The sequence below is a fragment of the Sinohyriopsis cumingii genome, unplaced genomic scaffold (assembly GCF_028554795.1).
Source record: "Sinohyriopsis cumingii isolate HCF-2022 unplaced genomic scaffold, ASM2855479v2 utg000452l, whole genome shotgun sequence".
In the NCBI taxonomy this organism is placed as follows: Eukaryota; Metazoa; Mollusca; class Bivalvia; order Unionida; family Unionidae; genus Sinohyriopsis; species Sinohyriopsis cumingii.
This window is the reverse complement of record NW_028315901.1, coordinates 1,241,449-1,268,169: the sequence shown is the minus strand read 5'-3', so window position 1 is coordinate 1,268,169 and position 26,721 is coordinate 1,241,449. Positions and strand designations below refer to the sequence as shown.

The window sequence follows — 26,721 nt, the reverse complement described above, 5'->3', positions numbered from 1 at the left end:
GGTACATATGGTAATAATAGCAGGATATTGGTATGTATGGTAATAATAGCAGGATACTGGTATTAATAGCAGGATACTGGTACGTATGGTAATAATAGCAGGATACTGGTATGTATGGTAATAATAGCAGGATACTGGTATGTATGGTAATAATAGCAGGATAGTGGGATGTATGGAATTAATAGCAGGATAATGGTATGTAAATATAACATACTTTAATAAGATAAACTTTCATTTTAAGCCAGGAAAGTTTCTCATAACAAGTATGTAACAAGTGACAAAATACACAAATACAAATCAAATAACTTTTGGGAAAAAGTTCAAACTTGTTAAATTAAGACCAGGTTGAAACATGTACCATGCTGATGTTAACTACAGACAGACGGTCTAGGGGAGGTAACCTATTCATTCCAATAAATATCCTGTAACAGAGTTGTGCCTGGAGTAGAAATTTAGGTATCTAAAAAGCACAGAACAACATATAAGTGTTAGATTCTGTGAGACAAAAAATGAACACACTCTTACATTTCATGATGGATCCTGTGAGAAGATCACATCAAAGAAAGATTAGAGATGAAATAAGAAACATGAATTTGTTTACAGATCATACAAAAATAAGTTTAAAATTAATTGTTGTTGTTGTTGTAGGGTTTAACGCCATTTTTCAGCACACGATAGGCTATACATGGTGGCCAGTATTAATGGTGGAGGAAGAACCCGGGAAATCCCCGTAAAGAACCACCAACCCTCGAGAAGCTACTGGCAAGCTTTCTCAAATAACCACATTGGCTGAATCCAAGACTCGAACCCACGCAGACAGACGTGAGATGGCAGTGATCAGTAATGGAGAGCGCTTTAGACCACTCGGCCACTCGGGCCCCCAAAATTAATTGCAACAATGAACTTAAATACATTAAAAATTTGTAGACCAGGTCCATCTACACGTGAAAAGTTACATTTAGAAATAAAAAATTAAGAAAAAAAAGAGACATTTGGAAACTACAAAGAGTATCATAAATGAGACATTATACACAAGTCTATATCTAATAATTGTCTGAGTTGATAAATGAAATGTATATGAAGAAACTATTTTCCTTTCTTCAGTCTGAGAGACCTTGACCCTTCTACCACAAATTCAGGAAGATTTTTTTCCTCCTCCCCCAAATGCAAACCATCTGCAAAGTTTGGGCCAGGTCTGTAAAGTGAAACTAAGATTGTGAGAAAAAATTATTCTTGTTGCAGTCAGTGACCTTGACTTTTGACCTTTACACAATTCCAAATGATTTGCCTCCTACCTTACACAAAATGCAAGCAATCCACAATGTTTGGTGGAGGTATGTCAAGCAGAACTAAAGTTTTCCTCTTCTTTCAGTCAGTGATCTTAACCTTTGACATTCATTTTTACTCTAAATTCAAATGGGTTCTTCCATACACCAAAGGCAATCCATGTATAAAGGCTGGCAAACATAGGAAAACTGGTGTTATTGTGCAGAAAAATATAATTCATTCAGTGGTCTTGATCTTCGAGCTTTTGAACACAAAGAACACACATTGCCCTCTTGTCTACATCATGGATGACCACTGCAGTGGCCTAAGTGGTTAGAGCACTTACCTTGGATGAAGGAAGATGTGGTTTGATCCTCAGATGAGTCATACCAAAGACATATAAAAATGGCACTTAAGAGCTGCCTTACGAGCCATTTAGAGGTTAGTATTATTACTGGTTGGCCTAGTGTCATGACAGTGTATCTGGGTGGGACATGATGCTAAATGTCTGTGATATGATGACCCCATGCAAGACATCACTATAAAATGCCAAACTTCTTGCAAGTAAATAAAAACAAAGAATAAGTTAAAAAGAAAAATACAAAATTATAAAAATATATGGCAAGAACTTGTTATATAAACTCCATATTGATAAAAGGATTTTAATTTAACCTTTGATCATAACTACCCTTTTGGAAAAGTGACTGATATGTCTTTATATACTATTCCTTTAGTGTGGGCTTAAGAAGGAAACAAATGTGCTCACAAAACATGGATGTTCCATCATAATGTATAAAAAGTAACCTAGATACAAAACCCAGCCAAAGTGTAATAGCTGGATAGCTGGACAAGGGTAACACTGCATGATCCTATTAATGTCATGGTGGAGAATAAAAATCCACATCCAGGAAAGTGACAGCTATTTACGTTATTATCGTCCAGTAACTGACAGCTATTTACATTATGCTCCATACCCTGATACATACCAGCATTGTCAAGGCAGCGATTTTAATGATCAAATCTCATGAAAGTCCCATCCTGATACAGATGTCTAATTAGGACTCAATGGCTGCAAAACCTGACAAAAAAACAACAAAAATATTTATATTTTATAATGCATTAAGTCACTGATATCATGCACTCAGCTGTAAATATTCATACATTTATACACCTACAAATCATTTTCTGTCATCATTGTTGCACTTACGGTACTTACAATCTTACGCACATAGCTAAATAAGCCAACACAGGACAATAAATGTCTCCTCAAGACGTGGATAGTCCCAACAATCTGATAACAATTAAAGGTGAAATAAGTTAGCATGGGACATATCTCAGTGTAATGCAGCTGGAAAAAGAATCAAGCAAACATGAAGTAAACATGTTTTAAGGCAAACTCTGTGAAAAGTTTCACTGCTCACTATTCGCTCGATACTATCTACATAAATATTAAAAATGTACACAGAGAAAAACTTAGGCCTCATGGAAATATCTTGAATGTAGGGCAAATAAAGAAAGAATGCAGCATAATGCAGAATGAATGCAAATAAAATGAATAATAAGGAAAAATATGATGAGCATATTTGTTAGATAAGAGGCCCAAGTGAACCTCATATCATTCACCTGGCTTAACAAACTTAACAGTTGACTTTTGTAGTATGTTAATTTTCCATTTTTACTATAGTCTGATACCAACTGTTTTCCAAAGAGAGACATAGATTTAATTAGTAGCCTAAAGAGTCATGTGACTCTTGGTAAATGAAGGAAGTGTTCAGGAGAAAAGCATGTTGATATTCATCTTCTACTTTTAATGAATGGCTTGCAAGGGGAAGAACTGTAAATAAGCCTGTAATTTGCAATATACAAGGGTTTCTTCCCTTTCTTTCCTTAGTGACATAAAAAATTCATTTAATATAGGAAGCAAATTATTATGCAGAATAAACTGAATTCTAGATACAGTGTATGCTGAATTCACTTGATTGGCAGGTTGCTCATTGGATATCCTGATGATACAAACCTATTTACTAAGTTTGATACAAATCTAATTATAAATAATCACCAAAGTGCTTACAACCTCAGCCAATCAGATCCATTATCACCTCATCAATATGTGCTAATCCTGCACAAGACTGTACTCATCTTAGATCCTGATTATTTCAATCGTTTTACTGACTTTGCTATAAATCTTATCACAAATACCATATCTAGACTTAAAACAAGTTGACACAATGTGATGCAAAATCAATTCATTAATGTGTGGGTTTTGGTAAATACTAAACTCAAGTGAGATCTTGATCAAATAAGTCTCTAGTACATGTCTGATCAAAACTGGATCATGAATATAGCTGCCAGGTTAGGTTACAATAACAACCAATTATCACCTCATCATTAACATGCATTGATCTTTATCAGACCAGGCAAGATCATGATAATATAACCATATAATCTAAGTCTGATGAAAGTCAGATCAGAAAAAATAACCTGTTTAGTGGTAACATACTCAGCCAGTCAGATGCAAGATTACCTCATTGAAATGCATTGATCTTTATCAGACCAGCCAAGATCATTTTAAGTCTGATGAAAGTCAGATCAGAATAATAACCTTTTTAGTGGTAACATACTCAGCCAATCAGATGCAAGATTACCTCATTATTATGTGTATATATCTTGCCTGTCATTAAACTTGTTTGTGATCTGAATTATACATAACCCTAAATTCCAAGTTTAATTAAGGCTGGATAAAACAAATGTCATCCTAAGTAGCAGCATGAGGCCCATGTGGGCCTGATAGCATTCACATAGCTTACATCACTTGATAGTTGACTATATCTCACTAAGCAGGAATTATTGTAGCTGTAAGCATATATATTCCAAACTGACGGACACATGAGCATAAAATAATTTCATTTCCAGCCAGATAAACTAGGAAGCACATGTAATCAGATGCAAGATCGCTTTAGCAATGCATTGGATTTTGCTTCTCAGTGAATTCATTCAACGTCTGCATGTTGTAAGCATATATATTCCAAACTGGATCAAAAATATCAATAATAATAATAATAATAATAACAATAATAAGTCATGTCAAAAGTAACAAATTGTCATTGCCACAAGAGCAATGTTTATTTTAAAGTATAAATACATTCTAACTTTGCATGCAAGCAGTGGCGTACTAAAGGTAAAATGTGTTCCAAAGTTATAGACTTAAACAAAGAACTCCCAGCTTTGCTACATGACAGCAAACCAAATGAAATAATTGCAAATATGAAGACAATTGAAATTCATTTAAAGAGGTTTATAGAGATTAATGAATCCAGTGTTAAGAATCTTGAGCCCCAAGTTAACAGACTGACCGACCAAATCAGAGAAGTTAAACAGAAAATTAATTCATCTCTTGATGAATTAGAAAAAAGAGTGAAACAAGAGGGAAACAGAATCTACAAAGAAGAAGTTACCAGGATACAGGAAGAGAATCATCATTGTTTGTCACTAATTCATGCTGTGAGAAATTCTCACTATCTCTTTGAAATGGTAGATAAATATGGGAGCAATTTGCAAAAATTTTTGATGCTGGAAAAGATGAGGACGTAATTATATTCCTATTTCAGTCTGGTTGGAGAAAAGTATGAGAAACCTAACACAACAACATTGGAGGTAGAATTCGCTCCTCCGATACAATCCATGTTGTCCCTCTCTTTGTCTGAATTGGGAAAAGTTGCAACTACCTCGATCTCCAACACTCTACCCCTGGCATGTTTTCAGTCGCTAGCAAAAGACTGTCAGGTTCAGAAACTTGATGTAATTGATCTTAAATGTCCTACTGTTGATACACCATGGTATACTGGTTTCACATTTCTACCCGGAGACAGGGTGATGCTGGTTGATAACAGCTGTAAACAATGCATCTTACTAAGCTCTTCCTACCAGTTCATCACAAGTCATACATTGAAAGGTCAACCATGGAACATCTGTGTACTGGATGACCAGGAGGTGGCAGTGTCACTGTATGATCAGAATAAAATCCAGATCCTGTCAGTGATTGGTCATGTCATCAGGCCAGTCAGAACGATACCAACCAAATATAAATGTAATGGAATAGCAGCTGCTAGAAAGGGGGAGATGGCTGTGAATGTTCGGGGTGATAATAAGACGAGTTACTGGAGTCTGATTAACACGAGAGGAGATGTAAAGTGTACTCATCCTTATGACTCTCCATACCATCTCTATAACTACATAGCTGTGAATAACATGAAAACACGAGTGTATGTTAGTGTGCGTAATATGAATTCACTTCTCTGTTTTGACATGGATGGTAAGAAGCAGTTTACCTACAGTCCTGACAATCTTAGCGGCCCCATTGGAGTAGCTGTGGACAGATATGACAACATCTATGTTCTTGGATGGACGTCTCAAAACATTCATCAGCTGTCACCAGATGGGTCTGTTATACAGGTCATAACTTCAGGAGTGCCGACATTTCAATGGGCAGTTTGCATTCACAAGAGTAAGGATGTGTTAATCATCACGAATGCTTCAAATAGAACAAAACTATATGTGCATCAACTGAAATAAAATTTAATTGAATGTCATTTTATTACCACATTTATGTAATGGTAAGTAAGCTTGTTTAATTTGTATTATGTGTTGGTTTTTGTCCATCATTATATGTATATTTAATTTGTATTGTGTGTTAGTTTTTGTCCATCATTGTATGTTGTGTATATTGAATTTGTATTATGTGTTGGTTTTTGTCCATCATTATATGTATATTTAATTTGTATTGTGTATTGGTTTTTGTCCATCATTATATGTTGTGTATATTTAATTTGTCTTGTGTGTTGGTTTTTGTCCATCATTATATATATATATATATATATATATATATATATATATATATATATATATATATATATATATATATAATTTGTATTGTGTGTTGGTTTTCGTCCATCATTATATGTTGTGTATATTTAATTTATATTGTGTGTTGGTTTTTGTCCATCATTATGTGTATATATAATTTGTATTGTGTGTTGGTTTTCATCCATCATTATATGTTGTGTATATTTAATTTGTATTGTGTGTTGGTTTTTGTCCATCATTATATGTATATATAATTTGTATTGTGTGTTGGTTTTCGTCCATCATTATATGTTGTGTATATTTAATTTGTATTGTGTGTTGGTTTTTGTCCATCATTATATGTTGTGTATATTTAATTTGTATTGTGTGTTGGTTTTTGTCCATCATTGTATGTTGTGTATATTGAATTTGTATTATGTGTTGGTTTTTGTCCATCATTATATGTATATTTAATTTGTACTGTGTATTGGTTTTTGTCCATCATTATATGTTGTGTATATTTAATTTGTCTTGTGTATTGGTTTTTGTCCATCATTATGTGTATATTTAATTTGTATTGTGTGTTGGTTTTCGTCCATCATTATATGTTGTGTATATTTAATTTGTATCGTGTGTTGGTTTTTGTCCATCATTATATGTATATATAATTTGTATTGTGTGTTGGTTTTCGTCCATCATTATATGTTATGTACATTTAATTTGTATTGTGTGTTGGTTTTTGTCCATCATTATATGTATATATAATTTGTATTGTGTGTTGGTTTTCATCCATCATTATATGTTGTGTATATCTAATTTGTATTGTGTGTTGGTTTTAATCAGTCATTATATGTTGTGTATATTTAATTTGTATTGTGTGTTGGTTTTTGTCCATCATTATATGTATATTTAATTTGTATTGTGTGTTGGTTTTTGTCCATCATTATATGTTGTGTATATCTAATTTGTATTGTGTGTTGGTTTTTATCAATCATTATATGTTGTGTATATTTAATTTGTATTGTGTGTTGGTTTTTGTCCATCATTATATGTTGTGTATATTTAATTTGTATTGTGTGTTGGTTTTTGTCCATCATTATATGCTGTGTATATTTAATTTGTCTTGTGTGTTGGTTTTTGTCCATCATTGTATGTTGTGTATATTTAATTTGTCTTGTGTGTTGGTTTTTGTCCATCATTATATTTTGTGTATATTTAATTTGTATTTTGTGAATGATCTTTGTCCATAATTGAGGGTAAGAGTTTAGTCTTTCTTGACTAATGTCTTTTTCTTGAATAAAATATGACATAGTTAATTTGTGACTTAGGTTTTTATATAAAGGAGGCATAAACAAATTCTGTATTCTTATCTTAATATCTTATATGGAATCAGTGTTTTGGTTGTATTCAGGTTTTAATTTGATAGTATTTATTTGTTTAAATTATTTACTGAAATTACAAAGTGCTCAATAATACTTTCAGACTAAGTCACTGTTTTGAACTCACTAGTTCTGTTATTGTACTGCATCAAGAATGTTAGCACTTCAATACTAGTCCAGGCTGCTGGTACACCAGCACAGTCAAGATTAAAAAAAAAACTTTACATTGCAATGAAGTCAAAAAATATTTAATAAAATCACTGTTATTGAGCAAGTGTTCTGTTTTTCTGGGTTTTTTTCTTTAGCTTCTAACACGTCAAGAAATTTAAGAAAGTCAAAAATATGATACCACTTTTATCATTAAACCATGTATTTGACAAGATGACTTCAAATAAGCACAGCACAAACTTTACATTGCAATTAATTCTAACTGCTCATTCTTGATTGCAATATGGTAATTACAAATACATACAATTAAAATCATTATAATACAATAGATGGATCATTTGTGTGGATCAGTTTCAAAAAGGCATTATATATTTTAATCAGGATTGTTGCTTGATAAGTTTTGATAGTTTTTAAGACATATTCTTCTCTAATGCTAATTTATTTAAAAGATAAATTCAGTTATGACTCTAATTTACAACATTATTTTATAAATACTATTAAACTGTCAAAAAATGAAGTAGAGATACTAATGAAAAACTGACTTGAAATTCTAACTTCTAGCAGGAAATAGAATTTTGATTTGGGTGATTCAGAAGACAAAGACAGGGAGCAATTTTTGTTCCGATTTTATAGACTTTAACAAGTGCACAAAATGTCCAAATATCCAAGACTGATTGTACCTGAAAATATTAGACAGAATTTGGCTACGAATATATTTTTTAAGAGAGTCAGAACTTTTCAAACAAGCTCTGTTCTTGTTTGGTGTAAATGCAGAGACAGTATTGCATTTTGTGAAGACTGTCAAAAAACAAAGATTTGTTTATTATGCGACTGTACAATGGATGAAAAGTTAATAATTTATGAACTCTATTCAGGAATGAGTTCTCATATGGAAACTAACATTTATGAAAGAAGTCAATTACTTTTTATTTTTGCGAGGAAAAGATTTAAATTTGTTGACTTTCTTATTTAACCAAAGCCCAAAATAGTGGAATGAGTTTGCAATACATCAGATATATCAGTCATTATGCCTTTCCATGTTATTACATGTGTTAAATGTATATCAGTTACGATATGGTTATGCTAATGTACCACAGTAGCTATGTGATAAGCACTTCCTTTTCTTTCCTATTCACTCTTTCATTCCTTAGCTTTTACTTTTGTCTTAGTGTGAAACAAAATAATTATTTAGAACTGCCAACTGTTTTTGTTTTATTGAAAAGTGGTTGAAATACTCTTCCAATATTTAATGTGTCACATGCATGTGTCATCTATCGTTATGTCAGTAAAACTTATTTTCATTACATTAGTTCTATCAAGGCATTTATTGTGTGAAGGGAATCTGAAATTTGCTCTCTGAGCTTTCAATGCACCTTAGTGAGGTTTGATTTGAACCGGTTGCTTTTTCTAGTGATGTGAATGTTCAAGGGCATCTGCATCCTTGTATTATAGCTTTCTTTATAGTGGAATGTATGTTAATAATAGCAATATACTGGGACGTATGGTAATAATATCAGGATAGAGGGCTGTGTGGTAATAATAGCAGGATACTGGGATGTATGGTAATAATATCAGTATACTGGAATGTATGGTAATAATATCAGGATAGTGTTATGTATGTAATAATAGCAGGATGCTGGAATGTATGGTAATGTTGTTGTTGTTGTAGGGTTTAACGCCATTTTTCAGCACACAATAGGTTATACATGGCGGCCAGTATTAATGGTGGAGGAAGAACCCGGAAAAAACCCAGAAAGAACCAGTGACCCACGAGAAGCAACTGGCAAGCTTTCTCACATACCCACATTGGCCGAATCCGAGACTCGAACCCATGCAGACAGAGGTGAGATGGCAGTGATCCGTAACGGAGAGCGCTTTAGACCGCTAGGCCACTCGGGGCCCCGGAATGTATGGTAATAATAACATGATAGTGGGATGTATGGTAATACTATCAGTATACTGGGATGTATGGTAATTATAAGCGGATAGTGGGATGTATGGTAATAATAGCAGTATACTGGGATGTATGGTAATAATAGCAGGATACTGTAATTCTGGTAATATAAGCAGGATATTGGGATGTAAGGTAATAATATCAGGATCCTGCGATTATGGTAATAATAGCAGGATTGTGGGATGTATGGTAATATCAGGATACTGGGATTCTGGTAATGATAGCAGGATACTGGGATATATGGTAATAATATCAGGATACTGCGATTCTGGTAATAATAGGATAGTGGGATGTATAGTAATAATATCAAGATACAGCAATTATGGTAATAATAACAGGATTGTGGCATGTATAGTAATAATATCAGGATACTGGGATTCTGATAATAATAGCTGGATAGTGGGATATATGGTAATATCAGGATACTGGGATTCTGGTAATGATAAGCAGGATAGTGGGCTGTTAGGTAATAATACAAGGATTTTATTTTACAGATTACTATGTCATTACCAATGTGACAAAGTGCTTCTTGGTTTGATATTCTATAATCTTTGGGATATTACAGGTTGTAATGTAAAATGGAGGATATCGAGAAAACATCTTCTTACGTGTCTGAGCCCAAGATTTCAAGCACTTTAACTTCATTAAAAAGCATGTTATGCTAAAGAATGTATACTGAAGTGTTCATAGAGAAGCTATAATAGCAGTAACTTTACTGTGCATTGCATGCATAGCGAATTATGTTTTATATATATATCTGTATCCAATTATTATTGAAAATCACTTAAATCATCCGGGTGGCCGAGTGGTCTAAAGTGCTCTCCATTACGATCACTGCCATCTCACCTTTGTCTGCATAGGTTTGAGTGTCGGATTCGGCCAATGTGGGTATGTGAGAAAGCTGGCCAGTAGTTTCTTGAGGGTCAGTGGTTCTTCCTGGGGATTTCCCAGGTTCTTCCTCCACCATTAATACTGGCTGCCATGTATAGCCTATTGTGTGTTGAAAAATGGCGCTAAACCCTACAACAACAACATCTTAATCGTCCTACAACAACAATAATGGAGTATGTTGTTTCTGCATCCTTACTGGTAATTCCTATTTCTATACATCCTCAGCTTGCAGTTTTATTCTATAATTCAATTATCTCTCTCCTCACTTTAGCTGTCCTTCCTGCTATACTACTGACACATAACCATAAAGGGAAATAACTCTTACAAATGTGTTCACTATCAAATTCATGCTGAGTGCTTGCTGGCATGAAGCTTAACCACACATTTTATTTTTAAAAAAATAGACAAAGTGAATACATGAATACATGAATACACACTGCATTTACCAGTCATTTCATTCATTCATGTATGTATGCAGACATTTAAGGAAACTTTCTGTTATTTTCCTTATATTATCAAGTGTTCTCAAACTAATTTTATGGGGATTTTCTAAGTATTGGTTATTTACATAATATACCACTTGTGTATGCTACAATACTGAAGGATGTCCTAACTGTCAAATTATATGCTTTAGAAAAACATCTGTGTGTGATATGAGTTGACGAACAAAAGTTATTACACACTACTACTTGAATGAGGCTGTTTAAGCCATCTGTATTAAAACTTTTGGCGAGTTTGTGAAAATTTGTGGCAATGTTCCTTTGAATTCAGATGTTACTCCCTATATAAAATGCAAAGCATGATTATTTTAGTTTGAAGAGTGTTGGAGAGTGATTATTTTTAAGGTGATTTGGGAAGCAATATTATCAGTAACCCAAGCAGTGTCTAGCAAAAACAAATTTCATAATTCCTGGTTTACATAGTGTTGCTTTGGAAGCATAGCAGCAGGGGGGTGGGGGTGGCATTTAATTCTTTTCACATACTGCAGATAACATATCGACAAAAGTTGTTCTGGGGAGTATGCTCTCCATCGAAATTGGAGCACCACCTGTAATGAAACATTCACATGCTTAATAATTATACATTCAGATTATTATCTTTATTATTATTTGTTACCATAATCTTGTCCAGATCCTAACTACTAATTGGCCCCTGCTTTTATTAATGACTTTAGTCTTTAGACGTGATATAGATTGAATAAAACATGATGATATGTAATGTTTGCACAGTTCATTTGTAATGATGAAGTGTTACCATCCATATTGGACAGTCTCAGGTGTTTATTAATGCACAGCTGTATTACCTGTAAAGCAACAATTAATCTTAAAAATGTATGTTGCCCCAGTGCTAGACATCACTATAAACTGTCACACTGCAGACATCAAAGCTATATGACTCAAATTGTTATAGCTACACAAAAAATCAAAATCACACACATACACACACAAAAGCTATATCAAAACTGCTCACAAACTCTCCTTGGAATTAGGTCACACTGTTAAAGTTTAGCAGTGCAACAACCCATGATCCCAGACACAGCCATGGTGTAGGCTTAATGTAAATATGTATATTTACATAGGAGCTACAGCCAGTCTCTGGCAGACTGTTTAATTATATATACATTTCACTGTGTTGACAAAGTTATAAAAATGTAATATTGGTTAGGACTTTGACTTGTATCTGAAAAACATTTCTCTTAACCTAGATTCTTAATGGATGGACATACAGGCACATGGACGTCAATGCAAATTAAGCAATGATTAGTTCACTAATGCGGAAAAAGTGACTTATATATACCCCAGCTCATTTTAGTGGCAATATAATTAGCAAGAAAACCATACATCCATCATATAGTGTTTCTTTCTTTACTGGCATAAACTTCTTTTCTTAATAAGAATAGTATATGAGAATGCAAACATTTACTTGCATTCACAAAAGTATCTTTCCACCATAAATGTGTAACAACACTATCTTACTTTTCCAGGTTACCTCTCAGTAATGATTTTGATAGTATAAAAAATAAGATCAAATTCCCAAATAAATCAAAGTTTGCACTAAAGAGACCAACTGTTAAGACACAATATTGCTGGACACTATTGTACTGACACGTTCTTGGATTTCTCTGTAAAGGAAGCAATACAAATGTCATCTGTATTATGATAGGAAGAATAGCTACATGTTGAAATGTTGAAGACAATGATAGGAAGAATAGCTACAAGTTGAAATGTTAAACACAATGATAGGAAGAATAGCTACATGTTGAAATGTTGAAGACAATGATAGGAAGAATAGCTACATGTTGAAATGTTGAAGACAATGATAGGAAGAATAGCTACATGTTGAAATGTTGAAGACAATGATAGGAAGAATAGCTACATGTTGAAATATTGAAGACAATGATAGGAAGAATAGCTACATGTTGAAATGTTAAACACAATGATAGGAAGAATAGCTACATGTTGAAATGTTAAACACAATGATAGGAAGAATAGCTACATGTTGAAATGTTAAACACAATGATAGGAAGAATAGCTACATGTTGAAATGTTGAAGACAATGATAGGAAGAATAGCTACATGTTGAAATGTTGAAGACAATGATAGGAAGAATAGCTACATGTTGAAATGTTGAAGACAATGATAGGAAGAATAGCTACATGTTGAAATGTTGAAGACAATGATAGGAAGAATGGCTACATGTTGAAATGTTGAAGACAATGATAGGAAGAATAGCTACATGTTGAAATGTTGAAGACAATGATAGGAAGAATAGCTACATGTTGAAATGTTGAAGACAATGATAGGAAGAATAGCTACATGTTGAAATGTTGAAGACAATGATAGGAAGAATAGCTACATGTTGAAATGTTGAAGACAATGATAGGAAGAATAGCTACATGTTGAAATGTTGAAGACAATGATAGGAAGAATAGCTACATGTTGAAATGTTGAAGACAATGATAGGAAGAATAGCTACATGTTGAAATGTTGAAGACAATGATAGGAAGAATAGCTACATGTTGAAATGTTAAAAACAATGAAAGGAAGAATAGCTACATGTTGAAATGTTGAACACAATGATAGGAAGAATAGCTACATGTTGAAATGTTGAACACAATGATAGGAAGAATAGCTACATGTTGAAATGTTGAAGACAATGATAGGAAGAATAGGTACATGTTGAAATGCTTAACACAATGATAGGAAGAATAGCTACATGTTGAAATGGTGAACACAATGATAGGAAGAATAGCTACATGTTGAAATGTTGAAGACAATGATAGGAAGAATAGGTACATGTTGAAATGCTTAACACAATGATAGGAAGAATAGCTACAAGTTGAAATGTTGAAGACAATGATAGGAAGAATAGCTACATGTTGAAATGGTGAAGACAATGATAGGAAGAATAGCTACATGTTGAAATGTTGAAGACAATGATAGGAAGAATAGCTACATGTTGACATGTTAAAAACAATGAAAGGAAGAATAGCTACATGTTGAAATGTTGAACACAATGATAGGAAGAATAGCTACATGTTGAAATGTTGAACACAATGATAGGAAGAATAGCTACATGTTGAAATGTTGAAGACAATGATAGGAAGAATAGGTACATGTTGAAATGCTTAACACAATGATAGGAAGAATAGCTACATGTTGAAATGGTGAACACAATGATAGGAAGAATAGCTACATGTTGAAATGTTGAAGACAATGATAGGAAGAATAGGTACATGTTGAAATGCTTAACACAATGATAGGAAGAATAGCTACAAGTTGAAATGTTGAAGACAATGATAGGAAGAATAGCTACATGTTGAAATGGTGAAGACAATGATAGGAAGAATAGCTACATGTTGAAATGTTGAAGACAATGATAGGAAGAATAGCTACATGTTGAAATGTTGAAGACAATGATAGGAAGAATAGCTACATGTTGAAATGTTGAAGACAATGATAGGAAGAATAGCTACATGTTGAAATGTTGAAGACAATGATAGGAAGAATAGCTACATGTTGAAATGTTGAATACAATGATAGGAAGAATAGCTACATGTTGAAATGTTGAAGACAATGATAGGAAGAATAGCTACATGTTGAAATGTTGAAGACAATGATAAGAAGAATAGCTACATGTTGAAATGTTGAAGACAATGATAGGAAGAATAGCTACATGTTGAAATGTTGAAGACAATGATAGGAAGAATAGCTACATGTTGAAATGTTGAAGACAATGATAGGAAGAATAGCTACATGTTGAAATGTTGAAGACAATGATAGGAAGAATAGCTACATGTTGAAATGCTTAACAAAAATCTCTGATACTCTACTGGCCATTAAGACTTTTTAGAAATATAAAATAAGACCATGTCTTCTTTTTCACTCAAGAGTGTTGTCACCATCTCTGATATATTTGAGTGATAGGATTTTCAAGATGGCTAATGCAGCAGCCACATAATGAGTAAGATGTCGTTAGTAAAGATTATGTTTGGTGGTCCATGGTACATACTGTTTTTGTTGTTTCGTGGTGCATATTATTTTTTGTGGTCAATGGTACAGATTATTTTTGGCAGTCCATGGTACAGTTGTTTTTTGGTGGTCCATGGTACAGATTATTTTTGGTGGTCCGTGGTATAGATGTTTATTGGTGGTCCATGGTACAGATGTTTTTTGGTGGTCAGTGGTACCGATTATTTTTGGTGGTCCACAGGACAGATTTTTTAGTGTGAAGGCACTAGAGTAGAGTATCTTGCTGACCCAGACTGATCTGATAGTAGGATTTGAACCTGCATCCTTTATGTCATGAGTCTGGCATGCTTACCACTAATCCACTGTTACATCGTGATAAAATATTACCTCACTGTGTGTGTGTCATGCTTCTAATTATCATATGTAAGATTAATTCCAACACTGATCAAACTCATAAAAAAATGTGGCTTCTATAGTGATAATAAAAAACTCAAGTGGGCCTGATATCATTTAACTGCTAACACAACTTAACAATTGACCCATTTCACTAGCATGATTACCAATGTTCAACATCAGGATAATATATTCCAAGCTTAATCAAACTAAAATAAGAAATATGGCCTCCAAATTGATAAGCTGGTCATTTAAATGCATTATAACATTATTGTCACAGATCTTGCTCAGATCATGATGATTTCAGCCTATATTCCAACTTTGATCTAAATCGAATTGACTAAACTGTATCGCTTCCAGAATCTACATGTATTAAGTTCAACTGATTGGATGCAAGATCATCTAATTCATATGCATGCATCTCACTCATGGATCTTGCTCAATACCAAAGTGATGATGTAGGTATATCTTCCATGACTGGTAAAAAATCTGATAAGAAAATTTAAAGCCAGACTGGTAATAAACTCAGTCAGTGGTTCCTACATAGATCTCACTCATATTTGTAATCTTCTGAGATACTAATAATACAAATTAATCTATATTCCAATATAATTAAATCTGATTAAAAGACATGGCCACCATAGTGGTAATAAGCAAGTGTTGATGTTTTGGGGGAGTTTAATGCCATTTTTCAGCACATCATAGCCTACACATGGCAGCTGGTATATTTGATGGCAGAAGAACCGGGGAAGGCCTTGGAAAGAACCGTAACCACTAACCCACAGAAAGCTACTAGCAAGCTTTCTTACATATCCACATTAGCTTAAAGACGACTTATGCCAATATAAGTGAGTGATCAGTAAGGGTGAGCAACATAGATGTCTTGTCCACCTAGTGCACCAAATGGGACAGTCAATGGATGGGTAACAAACAGCAGAAAAATAACATAAACTGACTAACGGCCAGATGCATTAGTATGCACAGGTAATAAAATGCAATATTGTCTCATCAACATGCTTGGATCTCACTCATTATGAAACCCAGCTGAGATCTTCATGACAAAAAAGTATATATTCCAAACTGGACTAGAAATGTATTTTCCAAAGTGCTAGGAAACTCAATCACTCATATGCAATATCAGTACATTATGGGTGTATCTCTTAACACTCTATGAGACAAGGACATCACTATATTCTCCTTCCTGTGATGGTGGATAATAAAAAGACCCAGTTATGACTTTGAACAATATGTCTTCTGACTGTAGCTGTACCAGATAAAACTATTTTCATGAAACTTTAATCTCAGAAATCATCTATTACAGTGAATACTCTATCGCAAAGCCTAAGACTAACAACTGACATTATGACAAAGAGACTGAATTTTACATGTGTAAACACCAGACTTAATTTATTTGACATATGTAAAAGAGGGATTGTTAATTGACATGTGTAAAAGACAGACTGATAACTGCCATATGCAAAAGACAGACTGATAACTGGCATATGCAAAAGACAGACTGATAACTGGCATATGCAAAAGACAGACTGATAACTGACATATGCAAAAAACAGACTGATAACTGGCATATGCAAAAGACAGACTGATAACTGACATATGCAAAAGACAGACTGATAACTGGCATATGCAAAAGACAGACTGATAACTGACATATGCAAAAAACAGACTGATAACTGGCATATGCAAAAGACAGACTGATAACTGACATATGCAAAAAACAGACTGATAACTGACATATGCAAAAAACAGACTGATAACTGGCATATGCAAAAGACAGACTGATAACTGGCATATGCAAAAATGGACAGATAACGGACATATGCAAATGACAGACTGATAAATGGAATGTGACTTTATGTCATATTTTAAGTCATCATACAAGATATTTTAAATAAGAAATGCATATTACAAAATAAGAAACTATTGATTACACCACCAATGCTGGTATGGCTGGATTACACACAACAAATGCATTTCATTTATTTTTATTCATTGACACTGATCTTTCAGAAACTTGCATTAACACATCTACAAACCAATAATTGTGAGACTAAGAGCAATACTGTCTTAAGAAATGATCTTATTGTAGAGTTCATGCTGTCCATAAGCAGGAATTGCTCTGCAATCCAGTCAATATCTATTCCATCTTGCAGGTTAAGATACAAATTCCAGAAGCAAAGTGATCTGATGATATATACATGACCATAATCTGATAATATATATCAAAATTCATGGCCATGGATCAAACCTTTATAAATTTGTCAGACCCTAACTTTGTCAATCATAACTGTAATTAAAGATTGAAACAGTTTTATATTTCATTAACAGTCTAAGTATTTGTGATTCTTCCATTTACAAAAACTGTCAGCATTTCACAACCCAATTAATAATTTTCATATTCAATGTTTTAATCTTGTTGTCATGGTTATCATTTCTTCTTCAAGTTATGCATCTTTTACAAAGTTTATATATTTGGAACATTAAAATGAATCAGTGCTATATAACAAGGATTGTACTGAAGTGCTGTTAAACTGAGTGCACATACAGACTGAATTAATTAGAATGGTTCTGGAGTGTTGTTAAGTCCTATACACTATTACAGACTGAATTAATTAGAATGGTACTGGAGTACTGTTAAGTCCTGTACACTATTACAGACTGAATTAATTAGAATGGTACTGGAGTGCTGTTAAGTCCTATACACTATTACAGACTGAATTAATTAGAATGGTACTGGAGTGCTGTTAAGTCCTATACACTATTACAGACTGAATTAATTAGAATGGTACTGGAGTGCTGTTAAGTCCTCCACATACAGACTGAATTAATTAGAATGGTACTGGAGTGCTGTTAAGTCCTCCACATACAGACTGAATTAATTAGAATGGTACTGGAGTGCTGTTAAGTCGTGTACACTATTACAGACTGAATTAATTAGAATGGTACTGGAGTGCTGTTAAGTCCTATACACTATTACAGACTGAATTAATTAGAATGGTACTGGAGTGCTGTTAAGTCCTATACACTATTACAGACTGAATTAATTAGAATGGTACTGGAGTGCTGTTAGGTCCTGTACATACAGACTGAATTAATTAGAATTTTACTGGAGTGCTGTTAAGTCCTGTACGTACAGACTGAATTAATTAGAATGGTACTGGAGTGCTGTTAGGTCCTCCACATACAGACTGAATTAATTAGAATGGTACTGGAGTGCTGTTCAGTCCTACACTATTACAGACTGAATTAAATAGAATTGTTCTTGAGTGTTGTTAAGTTCTGAACATATAGACTGAATTAATTAGAATGGTACTGGAGTGCTGTTAGGTCATGTACATACAGACTGAATTAATTAGAACGGTACTGGAGTGTTGTTAGGTCCTGTACATACAGACTGAATTAATTAGAATGGTACTGGAGTGCTGTTAAGTTCTATACACTATTACAGACTGAATTAATTAGAATGGTACTGGAATGCTGTTAGGTCCTATACACTATTACAGACTGAATTAATTAGAATGGTACTGGAGTGCTGTTAGGTCCTGTACATACAGACTGAATTAATTAGAATGGTACTGGAGTGCTGTTAAGTCCTATACACTATTACAGACTGAATTAATTAGAATGGTACTGGAATGCTGTTAGGTCCTATACACTATTACAGACTGAATTAATTAGAATGGTACTGGAGTGTTGTTAGGTCCCGTACATACAGACTGAATTAATTAGAATGGTACTGGAGTGCTGTTAAGTCCTATACACTATTACAGACTGAATTAATTAGAATGGTACTGGAATGCTGTTAGGTCCTATACACTATTACAGACTGAATTAATTAGAATGTTACTGGAGTGCTGTTAGGTCCTGTACATACAGACTGAATTAATTAGAATTTTACTGGAGTGCTGTTAAGTCCTGTACATACAGACTGAATTAATTAGAATGGTACTGGAGTGCTGTTAGGTCCTCCACATACAGACTGAATTAATTAGAATGGTACTGGAGTGCTGTTCAGTCCTATACACTATTACAGACTGAATTAATTAGAATTGTTCTTGAGTGTTGTTAAGTTCTGAACATATAGACTGAATTAATTAGAATGGTACTGAAGTGCTGCTAAGTCCTGTACACACAGACTGAATTAATTAGAATGGCACTGGAGTGCTGTTAATTAGAATTGTACTTGAGTGCTGTTAAGTCCTGTACATACAGACTGAATTAATAAGAATGGTACTGGAGTGCTGTTAAGTCCTGTACATACAGACTGAATTAATTATAATTGTAATTGAGTGCTGTTAAGTCCTGTACACACAGATTGAATTAACTAGAATGGCACTGGAGTGCTGTTAAGTCCTGTACGTACAGACTGAAGTAATTAGAATTATACTGGAGTGCTGTTAAGTCCTGTACATACAGACTGAATTAATTAGAATTGTACTTGAGTGCTGTTTAGTCCTGTACACACAGACTGAATTAATTAGAATGGTACTGGAGTGCTGCTAAGTCCTGTACATACAGACTGAATTAATTAGAATGGTACTGAAGTGCTGCTAAGTCCTGTACATACAGACTGAAGTAATTCGAATTATACTGGAGTGCTGTTAAGTCCTGTACATACAGACTGAATTAATTAGAATTGTACTTGAGTGCTGTTAAGTCCTGTACACACAGACTGAATTAATTAGAATGGCACTGGAGTGCTGTTAAGTCCTGGACATACAGATTGAATTAATTAGAATTATACTGGAGTGCTGTTAAGTCCTGGACATACAGACTGAATTAATTAGAATTATACTGGAGTGCTGTTAAGTCCTGGACATACAGATTGAATTAATTAGAATTATACTGGAGTGCTGTTAAGTCCTGGACACACAGGCTGAATTAATTAGAATGGTACTGGAGTGCTGTTAAGTCCTGGACATACAGATTGAATTAATTAGAATGGTACTCGAGTGCTGTTAGGTCCTGCATGTACAGACTGAATTAATTAGAATTGTACTTGAGTGCTGTTAAGTCCTGTACATACAGACTGAATTAATTAGAATTGTACTGGAGTGCTGTTAAGTTCTGCATGTATAGGCTGAATTGTGTGTGTGTGTGTGTGTGAGTGTGATTTGGATTTTAACGTAGCTTTAACAATTTTTCAGTCATATCGCTACGATGTCTGCAATGTGGCAGCTTATAGTGATGTCTAGCACTGGGGCATCATGCCACAGACATTTAGCATGATGTCCCACCCAGTCACATTATCCTGACACCTGGCCGACCAGTCCTAACACTAACCGCTTAATGCTGAGTGCCAAGCGAGGCAGCCGTTAGTACCGTTTTTTAAAGTCTTTGGTATGACTCGGCCTGGGATCGAACCAACGACCTCCTGCATCCGAGGCGGATGCTCTAACCACTGGGCCACCAGAGCGGTCTATAGACTGAATTAATTAGAATTTTACTGGAGTGCTGTTAAGTCCTGTACATATAGACTGAATTAATTAGAATTATACTGGAGTGTTGTGAAGTCCTGTACAAGCAGACTGAATTAACCAGTAAACTATGTAAGAAACTATAAATACTCTTTGGGTATTGAACAAAGGACTGCAGAAGTAACATGTGAACATCTCAAATTCATGATGTGTATAGCTAAGGAATGAAACCAACAGCATTTTAGACAATTTTATGATATTATGTACATCCATTCAGAATTCACTAACTATACTATTATTCCAGGCACTGAAGAAAGAACTGCAGAGGTAACATAGCCAACACTTCACATTCATCTTGTGTATAAATAAAGATTCTGATGCACAGCATACATTTATTTACACAAATATAGGTAACCTAGATCCTCTCTTCACCAGCAAGCTAAATCATCACCAAGTCTAGGATTTGTAAGCATAGATAATATAGGCCCTCTCTTAACCAACAAGCTAAAGCATAACCAAATCAAGGCTTTGTTAGGTCCTCTCTTAACCAGCAAGCTAAAGCATAAACAAACCAAGGCTTTGTTAGATCCTCTCTTAAACAGCAATCTAAAGCATTACCTAATCAAGGCTTTGTAAGCATAGGTAACATATATCCTGTCTTAAACAGCAAGCTAACACATTACCAAACCAAGGCTTTGTAAGCACAGAGGATATTTTAGGGACAGGGGATACCACCAACCACCTGAGCCCTAGCTAATTAACAGATTCATATAATTTATGCAAAAATTTGATTAATACTGGTAGTGCTTCATGTAATAGATGATGCAAAACAAATTAATTTTTAGCATTGCAGCATTTCAGTGAAAGTTGCCATGGTATTGCTCTTCCCATAAGCAGTTCATTAACTCAAGTGCTATGTTTACCTATGCTTACAAAATACCCAATTTATTAAATTATTGTAATGAGTTCTGCTTTTGAACACAACAGGAGCAGCAATAATGTATTTTCATGACTCACAATAAGAAATCTCCATATTGGTATTACATGCTTGACCTCTCCACCCCAACTGGAATATGACGCAAGGGCCTTAACCCACATGCTTGACCTCTCAACCCCAACTGGAATATGACCCAAGGGCCTTAACCCACATGCTTGACCTCTCAACCCCAACTGGAATATGACCCAAAGGCCTTAACCCACATGCTTGACCTCTCCACACCAACTGGAATATGACCCAAGGGCCTTAACCCACATGCTTGACCTCTCAACCCCAACTGGAATATGACCCAAGGGCCTTAACCCAAAACACATTATTTACATTATCATGTGTCCTTCCCTTAGGAAGTTATGAACAAAGTTTGGTCAAAAGATATTACAAATGTCTCTGTAATTGTAATATATTTATATTTATCCAAGAAATAAAACATCACATTTTATAGTGGCCCCCATTAATCTCATTAAATACAGGTAAACTACCCAAATGCATGCTCAAGGATAATTAGGGATGAATGACTATAACAGAAATGGTACAATAAGAAAATGTTATGGAATCCTGTAGCAAATACCCATGGGATTAAAGACATTTCCCCATCACTGTTAATATCCCCTTCCTCTTATGAATGATGACCCAACAGTGAAAGACAACAATCTCAATTAGATGATGTGCCTATTGCCACATGCAAGTGTTCAGTTTGGGAACAGTAATTCCTATTTTTATATTTCACTTTTGATCCCTCTCCATTCCCCAAGCAGAGGTCCAAAATATATATATGTTTGTAGCTCTTCATGATTATATTTTATGCATAATCATGTTTTGGACTTGACCTTGATAGTCTGACATTACACATACTGTTTAAAACACACACACAGACACACAAAGAGATGGTAATAGAAGGAAGGTGTGGAGGAGGCATATGCTTTGTCAGATATCTAACAGAAAATCTTAAAAGAAACTACACAATTTTATTTGTCAAAAATACAATGCTAGTTACACTCAAGAGAATATCCATGATTTCATTTGTTAAAAAAATCCACATATACCAATATTATACATATCACACACAAACACAAACAGCCCCTAAAATCACTCAGAATGCACAAATGGAATTGGGTCACAATTAGTACTTCCAGTTCAGTACCCACGAATGTAGTTCTAGTCTATTTTTAGAACATTTGTTCCTCTCTCATTTTGGTTGTGATAGAAGAGTTAGATTTATGTATTTTGGGTAGGGATTTAAAGGTAATTGTTTATTCTTGAGAATATGAGCTCAGGGTGTTGTTTTCCATGTGTAGTTTGGTGACAGTGCACAGTGAGTAATAAGGCCTTGATGATGATCCAGAAGTTAAATCTGTGTTCTGTTTACATTCTACTCTGTTTACAGTCCAGCATCTCCAAAAAATGTAGGTCAACCTTTCCCAAGAACTTGATGGTGAAGTCATCTTTGAAGGTATTTTCTATTAACATATGATTTGTATTGATTGTCACACAGTGGAATGGTCAGCACTGACAAAGAAATGTAGAAAAATTAATTTTGTTATATGTCCAAAAATATATACAATAATAAAGTTATTTAAAATAACAGAAATGGATAGATTTTAATGGGAATTTTATAATCATATTACCTCTTATTTAAAAATAACTAATATAAAATATTTAACATATTTATATACATATTATGGTAGCAGAGTTTGAATAGAATGATTTCGTTTGGAACTAAACCTCTATATCAAGACTATTCATCTTAAAGTTGAACAATTACGGGTTTTCTAAAGCAGTTATATCCCTTGGTTGAATAATAAAGTTTGTTTGATGCTGTTAAATGTTTGCTGTTGTCTCCCTTGATCAGTCAATATAGTGCCAGATATGGACTGTAATATAAAGTTTGTGAGAATGATGTCTGATGTAATGAAGACTTCCCTGACAATGATGTCTCATGTAGACTGTAATGTAGATAAAAAGAATCTTCTAAACAGGCATAACACTTATTCATTCAAACATTACAAGACAGTAGGTTACAGGCCTAAAAGTTCCATTATCCCAATGGATATGACTGATTGCTGTAGCTGGATAAGAAAAAAGTTCTCTGAGATGTATCTTTATACATGTTTATATTATCTCCTCATGAACTGAATAATTCAATATCCAATATAAATTTGGTCAATTCAAAAATATGCTTGTGCCCAATTTTGCATATACAATAGATGGTCATAATCAGTTAAGAAGATATAAAAATGTCTCATAATTTCTGATTTTTTTTATCATATTCCCTGAGAAATTTAATTCTGTGATTCCAGTACACTTGTTTTTAAAGTGGCTGCTCTTAGCCCCTTCCTCTTGTTCAGAACATGCATGACAGTGGGTGCCTCTGAAGAGCACACATATCCTTCAGATGGCCTAGATATTCTTTTTGTCTCTAAAACCCATTTCACTGCATCCTGTATGAAAAAAAGAGAAAACAAACGTTTTATAACAGTTATGAATTAAATGTTGTCTTATTTATTGTGAATTTTCTTCATGTCATTTAAATAACAGATACACGTACTTATGATCAATATAAAATAAACAAGAGTCCCTTGCTGGGAATGACATTCAACTGTTTGACGGTTAATCAGTACTATATTTATTGTGATTCTTCTGATTCTTCCTCTTGTCTTTTATTAGCAGACACCTTTTCCTCAATATTAAATGAACAAGAGTCCCTAGAAGGGTATGATGCTCTACTAGCTAACAACTAATAAGTGCTCATATTCTTCTTCTTGTCTTCTCAGTGCAGATATTAATTAATATCAAATAATCAAGAGTCCCTCAAAGTGAAATTTTCTCTTACTCATAAATATAAAACGATAATTATTCACGCTTAGCTAGCGGCAGAATTAATGCCTTCTCCATTTGAAGCTTGACTTGCACATACCGGCTATGACCAAAGGGTAAAATAGATAAATTACATTTAAAGCTGAGCACAGTTATTTTTTATTTTACTGTGTTTTTTGTGGATAAATTACTTTTCTTTCATAGCATAAGCAAAACTGATAATCTGTCAGATATATGAAAATCTGATTTTTTGCTGTATTCAACAAAATCATTTATGAATAAAATATGTATCTTTGATAAGTGTAATTAACCAACAAAATGTAATGTAATCATCTATGCAATGCAATGGTCTACCTAGCTGTAACGCATCTAACTTTGACATAAGCAAAGCCTAATTTTCCCTCTTTTAATTTAAACACAATCTTCCTTTTAAATTTTAGAAACTCTGGTTTCCATGTAGCTAACAATCAATGCTAATTTAAAAACTATATAAAGGAAATGTCCTAAATAATCTGCATCAAAATGTATTAACTGTATGTGAAAGTCAAAATTGGACAAGTTGGATCATTCATTTACATACAAGACCTAACATAAATTTCATAACTGATTTAAAATTTATTAATCAAATCAAGATATGACATAAAGTACATTGATAATGATTTAAATGTATTATAAATTTCTAGATTAGCTCTATCTACAATGAAAAACTACATTTGAAAATAAAAATTTGAAAATAACATTTGAAAAGTACAAACTAGTATAAAATCAATACTATACACCTGCCCCATGTGTAATAATGATCTATAGTGATCACTGAAATTTCCCTCCAGAAATATGACTGCTCTGGTAGCCTAGTGGTTAGACTATTCATCTTGGATGTGGGAGGTTGTGAGTTCAAACCCTAGCCAAATTATACCAAAGACTTATAAAAATGGTACTAACAGCTGCCTTGCTAGGCACTTAGCTTTAAGAGGTTAGTGTTAGGACTGGTCAGTCTGGTGTCAGGATAATGTGACTGGGTGAGACATCATTCTACATAGCTGTTGCATGATGCCCCAGTACTAGACATCACTATAAACTGCCAAACTGCAGACATCATAGCGATATGACTGAAGAATTGTTAAAGCTACGTTAAAAATCCAAATCACACACACACACTCCATGCAGAAATAATCTTTCTTTTTAGAGTGACTTTGATCTATGAACAGCAGTCCCCCAAATCAACACACTTTATTCTCATCCTATGTGCAAGCCCTTTCCTAAGCTTGAGATATAAAACTACTGTCATTCTACAGAAAATATTTTTGTTGCGGTCAGTGAACGTAACATTTAGGCCCATAACCCGAAAGCCTTTTTCTTTATCCCTAGTGCAAAACATTCACAATAAGTGACTGAAATAATGTTAATATGTGGAAATCATTTTTCTTTCATTCAGAGAAGTGACATTGACCTTTACCTTTTGACTCTAAAATCAATGGGTTTGTTCCTTACACCAAACAAAAGTGAGCCATAAAGTGTGGTAAGCAATTACGGATCCTTTCTGTTGCTGCTTTTAGTGATGCTTTAAGATTATACTAACCTAATGCCTGTCTGACAGTCACTCTGAGGCTGCCAAGCTGGGATGGAATGGCCAGGTATCAAACTTGCTACTCTTGGATTATGAGCCTGATATCCATACAAGTGAGATACCATGGCAACAACTCAACTTATTATGCAGGAACCAAGTTTCTGTTACAGCTAAGGACCTTGACCTTTGACCTTTTCATCCTCCATTAAAAAAATGCTTTTCCTTGCCTCAAGTGAAAGCCATACACAAAGAATGATAACTGTAGATTTAAGACATCTGAAACTGTTGTGACGATATCAAATAGGTGACAGATGGATGTATTGACAATATATGCCCTGCCTTAGTTTTGGCAGGTATGTAAAAATCAGAGAGATTCCAAATCAAAGTTTTGTGCCCATTCCTCTACATGTATTATTTTGTACGTAATCATTAACTGGTACAATAATTGGTTTACACACACTCATAGTGTCTACCAGATAATATGAAAACAAACCAAACACTTAGCTTGACTCAAGAGAGTAACAACCATTTCAGTAGTAGAAA

General features: G+C 34.0%; 1 protein-coding gene across 1 annotated transcript in view; it reads left to right on the top strand.

Annotated features, from left to right (window-relative positions):
• The window catches only part of LOC149774011 (uncharacterized), a 45,019-nt gene that overhangs the window by 2,812 nt on the left and 15,486 nt on the right, over positions 1–26,721 (top strand). The window contains exons 2-3 of the mRNA XM_089945894.1: positions 1,243–1,334; positions 4,875–5,705. Coding sequence (XP_089802020.1) covers positions 1,243–1,334; positions 4,875–5,705 — 923 coding nt within the window. The remainder of the gene's footprint in view (positions 1–1,242; positions 1,335–4,874; positions 5,706–26,721) is intronic.